Genomic DNA, 5,751 nt, shown 5'->3' on the forward strand with positions numbered 1-5,751 from the left:
GGGGTGGGGGTGCGGGGGTGGGGGTGCGGGGGTGGGGGTGGACACACAGGACTAGCAAAGCTTTGTGTGTTAACTTTATGTTGAAAATCATGAAATCATGTCTTCCTCATCTCAGAGAAGAGCTTGATTTCCCTAGTACACATCAGAATCACTGAATACCTTCCAAAATGTTTAAATGTAGGATATATGTGTGTGTTTGTATGTATGTATGTGTATATATATATGTATATGTATATATGTATACATGTATATATATGTGTGTGTGTAAAATATACATATGCATATATATGTACATATATATATATACACACATGTATATTTAAACTTAGAACAAATTTAGTTAATTACATAATTTTTGAAGGGAGTCACTAAGATATGTTGGACAAATTAGATCCATAACATATTCTAGCTTTTTTATTTTTAATTTTTTTCTTTTAAAACGCCACCAGTGCCACCTAATGAGCAGTTACTTTGACAAAGCAGGACTCATATCAGGTACAAATTCCTATACTTTATGTCAGAATGGGCATCCTTTCTAGCATAGTGAATAAAAATACCTCTTGACTCAGTGATTTGGTGGTGAGGACCCAATGTGGCCTATTAAGTAATTTTAATGTACTGTTTTACATAATTTATTATTATCAGCTGATTAAGTCCCTTCTATTTGTTGATATGCCAAATCCTCATATTTCATATGTGTAGTAAAATATGCTTAGGTATTAGCCAAGTATTACTTTTCTTATTGTTGAATACATGCTTTTACATGTGTTAGTAATTATAAACTTTTAAAGAACTTTTAGAACTTTCTTCAGAGATGCTTGGCTTCCTCTTGATACCTTCAGAAAGCTTTTCTGAACCAGTTACCAGGTAGATAGAGATAACGGTTGTCTGAAAATGTAAGTTTGCCTAAAAGGGGATCACCTCAGTGGTCACTTAGCGTTTCTGAGCTCTTTTTTCCAAGCCCTCAATACTGAGAGGCATGGGCCAGGAAAAGAGCGAGCTACATATCAAACTCAGTAATGACACCAATAATTCCAAATAAATTCATAAAAGGTCTAGAAAATCATAATTAATGAAAAAACCAGTACATGGACAATTTTGACATATTTTAAAAACAGGAAGGAAATTTCTTTTTTTTTTTTTACTAAATTCTGTATATGTCAGATTATCTACATTAGGGACTGCCCCCTCATCTGTAAAGTTCTGTCTTCATGGACTAATTTCTATTATTAAAATATTGATATTGTTTTTCTGCAGGAGAATCTTTTAAAAGAGAATTTCTTTCTTCAAAATAAACTACCATGAAGTCTCAATAGGTCCTCGGAAGAAAAGTCCAAGGTTCTGTTTATGTTCCAGGACAGAAAGTCATTGGGAATGGCTGTATAATTTGGTTCTGCAATGCATTTAATCGTATTCTGAATGCTATTGAATTTTTAAAAGTAAGTTTTTAGACAATAAAATTGTATGCCCTGAAGCAAATCAGATAAAAGATTGGAGGAAGAAAAAAACCCGGACCAAACGAAGAGAAGTACCGACCCAGTTTTGCTTCTGAGCTATTCATGTTGTCTAACACGTTTTTTGGGTTCACTTTAGTACTTTAAAAGTCTGTAGACTATAGACTCCTGTACTTGGCTGATTGAACTCTCAAGAAGATCCGTGAGTGTTTGAGTTGGGTAGGGAAGCAGGCAGAATTCCCCTCTAACCCTTATGCTCCTTTGAGCTCTTTGCATTTTGAAATATCAGAAAGTGCTGCTCACCTGACACACAGAGGTAATACCTGTCCTGGACGGAGACCTCGATCTCAATGAACTCGCAGAGATTCTGTGCCAGCGGATTAAACAGTTTTTTCTGCAAGTCTTCCTTCACCAGCGATGACATCTCCGGTTCCACCTGACTTGTGTTTTTGTTCAAGCTCACGCTTCCCTTGCTGCTGCAGCTTAGATGTCTCCTTTGGGTGTGCAAGCCTCCCACTCTCTTTACCTTCTTACTCCTACCAAAAGACCAGGCTCCTGCCTGCTCATTGGCAGCCCCACCTCAGCAGCCCAAACCCGGTATTAACCCCCTCGTCATCTTCATTCAGCAGCCGGTCTGCCTGCAGCAGGCTGCTCTCTGGGAGCTCTCTGGGTCGCTGCTGCGGAATCATATTGATGAACACTGACAGATGGCCACAGATCTACTTGGGGAGTCCGCGGGTCAGCGACCTTTCCCCTTCCCCAGGAGCACTATGCAGAGAAAGACCACTACTTACTACTTCAGCGTGAGGCCATTATATAAATCAGCTGTCTGGCGCTATTGATTGGGATCATCTTCCATTAAGAACTTCGCTTTCACTGCCCAGAAAAAACAAAAAAAAAAAAAAAAAGAAGACGACATCTGTGCTTGCACCCAATGCTTCCAACAAGTCTCCTCTCCGCTTTCCTCTGCCCTCCCGCAATGCATTGTAGCCTTTGGATCCAAGAGTTTGCACCAATCCCTGGGTCTCAATTATTTTTAAAATGGACATTTAAATGGACTCACTTTAATTCTATCTGTGCCTCCACTCAAACGAAAATATATTTAGGCACCTGCTAGAGTGAAACATTCATTACATTTGTTTCTGGTGGGGATGTATTTCCCGTTCTCCAGGAGCTTATGATCTCATAGAGGAGACTTACACTAAGTATTTGAACCATGAAAGGGAGAACACGGCACAAAAGAGGAGAGAAGGAGAGTGTCTGCATGAAGCCTTATCATCACTGTCCTGTTGCTGTGAGGAGATACCATGATCAAGACGGCTTACAGAAGAAGGCATTTGATTGGGGGTTTACCTATAGTTTCAGGGGATGAGTCCATGACCGTTATGACAGGGAATGTGACAACAGGCAGGCAGGCATGGCATTGGAGCAGTGGCTGAGAGCTCACATCTGTATCCACAGGCTGGAGAGAGAGAGAGAGAGAGAGAGAGAGAGAGAGAGAGAGAGAGAGAGAGAGAGAGAGAAGCAGAGACAGTGAGACAGAAACAGAGAGGAACAGAGAGAGACAGAGCGAGAAAGAGACACAGAGAGAAGACAGAGAGTGTGTTAGTACAGTGTGTACTTTTGAAACCTCAAAGCCTACCCCCAGTGATGCACCTTCTCCAATAAGGCCACACCCCCTAATGCTTCCTAAATAGTTCCATCAGTTAAGGAACAAGCATTCAAGTATATGAGCCCATGGGGGCCATTCTCATTCACACCATCTCAGCAAGGATCTGAGGAAGTATCTTGTGAGAGGTCTGGAGGAAGGCTGGCAGAAGAGCACAGAGCTGGAGGAGGAGCCAAAACCTCACATCAGTAAAACCCAGAGGTGTGTCTCCTCTCCAAACTTCACAGGTGGGGAGGCCTGGGTTAAAAGCACTGACTGCTCTCCACATGACACAGGTTCATCCTGGTATCTCCCCAGGGGTTTCATTCCCAGCATCTACATGTTGGCTTGTGACATTTATAACTTGTTCCAAGAAAACCCTAAGCCCTCTGGTTTCTACAGGCACAAGTAACACATGCAGGACACAGACATACATGCAAGCAAACATCAATTTACATAAAATAAATATAATCTGCCTCTGCCTCTGCCTCCTTCTCTGCCTCCTCTGCCTCCTCTGCCTCCCCCTCCTCTGCCTCCTCCTCCTCCTCTGCTTCCTCTTTCTCCTCTGCCTCCTACTCTGCCTCTTTCTCCTCTGCCTCCCCCTCCTCTGCCTCCTCCTCCTCACAATATTATTCTTGGTTTTTGTTTGTTTGTTTCTTGAGACAGGGTTTCCTTCTCCTGGCTGTCCTGAACTTGCTGAACTTGCTTTGTAGACCAGGTTGGATTTGAACTCACAAAGATCCTCTGCCTCTGCCTTTGCCTTCTAAAGGTGTGTACCACCACACAAGGATAGATATACATACATACATATACATATACATATACATATACATATACATATACATATACATATACATATACATATACATATACATATACATATACATATATATATCCTAGCCTGGACAAACAACTTCAGGAAGTAGAAACTGCAGACTGCCATGTAGCCCCCTGAAGCTGCACTTAGCTTCTCCTTTCCCCAATCCCCCAATATAATCTTCAAGGCAGGCAGGCCTTTTCTGCTGTGTATGTCCCTTATTGTTTGAAATGAACAGTCCCATCTACTGAGGTCAGACCGGTCTCTTTCTGCCTTCTGTCTCTAATGCTGCCTCAGAAATCTAACAGGTGGGACCCTTAAGAGTAACTTTAAGGGCTTCTCCCTTATGAATGGATCAGGTTCTTAGAAAAGAAGCTTTCCGTGTCTTTTCCCTGACCTTTAGCCTACCGAAGACAGTGTTCTTCCCTCCAAGACACATCCCCCACCCACCCCTGCTCCCCCTTTGGAGCATTCCTCCTTCATCAGACACCTGAACCCCAGGGCACCTTGACCTTGGACGTCCAAGCTTCCAGAACTGTGAGAAATAAATTCTGTCCCCTAAAAATTACACAATATTTGGTATTTTGTTAAAGCAGCACAGCTAACTCAGGGTGTAGGAGAGGCTAGGAAATAATCATATTCTCCAAAGTCACAGAGTATGTGAATGTCGAAGGTAAGGCTGGAAAGATAGAACAGAGCCAAAGGATGTGCCTCAAATGTTGGGTCAACCCTTCGGGCTTTATTTCCTATAAGCAGAGATCTGATGGAGAGTTTTAGATTGTTCAGTTATTCAAGTGACATATATTTATCAAGACACTGACTATGTACCAACCTCTGGTCTAAGAATTAGAGAAAAGGCAGGGGAAGCTGGGCTAGATTCTGCAAGGTGTATAGCTCAGTGGGGTGGTTGGAAGGTGAACTGGTAGCATATTCAGACCAACTCAGGTGGCAGGAAGTATGATTCATGACTCGACAATCTCTTAGGATAATAGGTCATCAGGTAGATGGTCCACACATGAGCTCCAGCATGGCTCTGGCATGCTCTCCAGTCTTCAGATCCATTCATAGAAGCTGGCCCTTCTTTTGACCTCTAGGCTGCTGTGACAGAGAGGAAGACATATCTCTTTTTGGTTCTTCTTTTCTTTAACGAGGTAAATGTTTCTCAGCAGATGCTCTTTACATCTTGGTGCCTGGAGCCGAGTCACATGATGGACTTTTAATAATTCCTTTGCAGACAGTCTTACCAATCACATATCAATATCATTTTTTTCTTTTGCTATGAAGATATGATCTTTAGTTGAGAGAGTCAAACACATTTATGGAATAAATATGTCTTCCCATCTTTTCTTTTACTTTTTTATTTTTTATTATATTTTATTAATTTGTGGGGTTTTTTTGAGGGATACATTTAAGGGTCATTTCTTTATGTCTTCCATGTGGGTCCCAGGGGTGGAATTCAGGAAGTCAGATCATCAGGCTTGGCAGCAAACTCTTTACCAGCTAAGCCATCTTGCCTGCTCTCCTTTTCTTTCTAAATTAATATGTAGACATGTAACCTATGCTGGCCTAGAATTTACAGTAATCCCTTTGACCCGGTCTCCTTAATGCTGGGATTACAGGTGTATGCTGCTACACTCTGCTCACATATCATTCCAAAATGAAATGGTGTCTTAGAGTTTTACTGCTGGGAACGGACACCATGACCAAGGCAAGTCTTATAAAGGACAACATTTGATTGCGGCTGGATTACAGTTTCAGAGGTTCAGTCCATTATCATCAAGGCAGGAATGTGATAATATCCAGACAGGCATGGTGTAGGCAGAGCTGAGGAT

General features: G+C 41.9%; 1 protein-coding gene across 1 annotated transcript in view; it reads right to left on the bottom strand.

Moving 5' to 3' along the window:
- The window catches only part of Exoc1l (exocyst complex component 1 like), a 25,999-nt gene extending 24,121 nt beyond the window's left edge, over nucleotides 1-1,878 (bottom strand). Inside the window, exon 1 of the mRNA XM_028780726.1 lies at nucleotides 1,758-1,878. Within this exon, the coding sequence (XP_028636559.1) occupies nucleotides 1,758-1,878 (121 nt within the window). The remainder of the gene's footprint in view (nucleotides 1-1,757) is intronic.
- Nucleotides 1,879-5,751: the final 3,873 nt, after the last annotated feature.

This window comes from Grammomys surdaster, unplaced genomic scaffold, assembly GCF_004785775.1.
Source record: "Grammomys surdaster isolate TR1022 unplaced genomic scaffold, NIH_TR_1.0 372, whole genome shotgun sequence".
Taxonomy (NCBI): Eukaryota; Metazoa; Chordata; class Mammalia; order Rodentia; family Muridae; genus Grammomys; species Grammomys surdaster.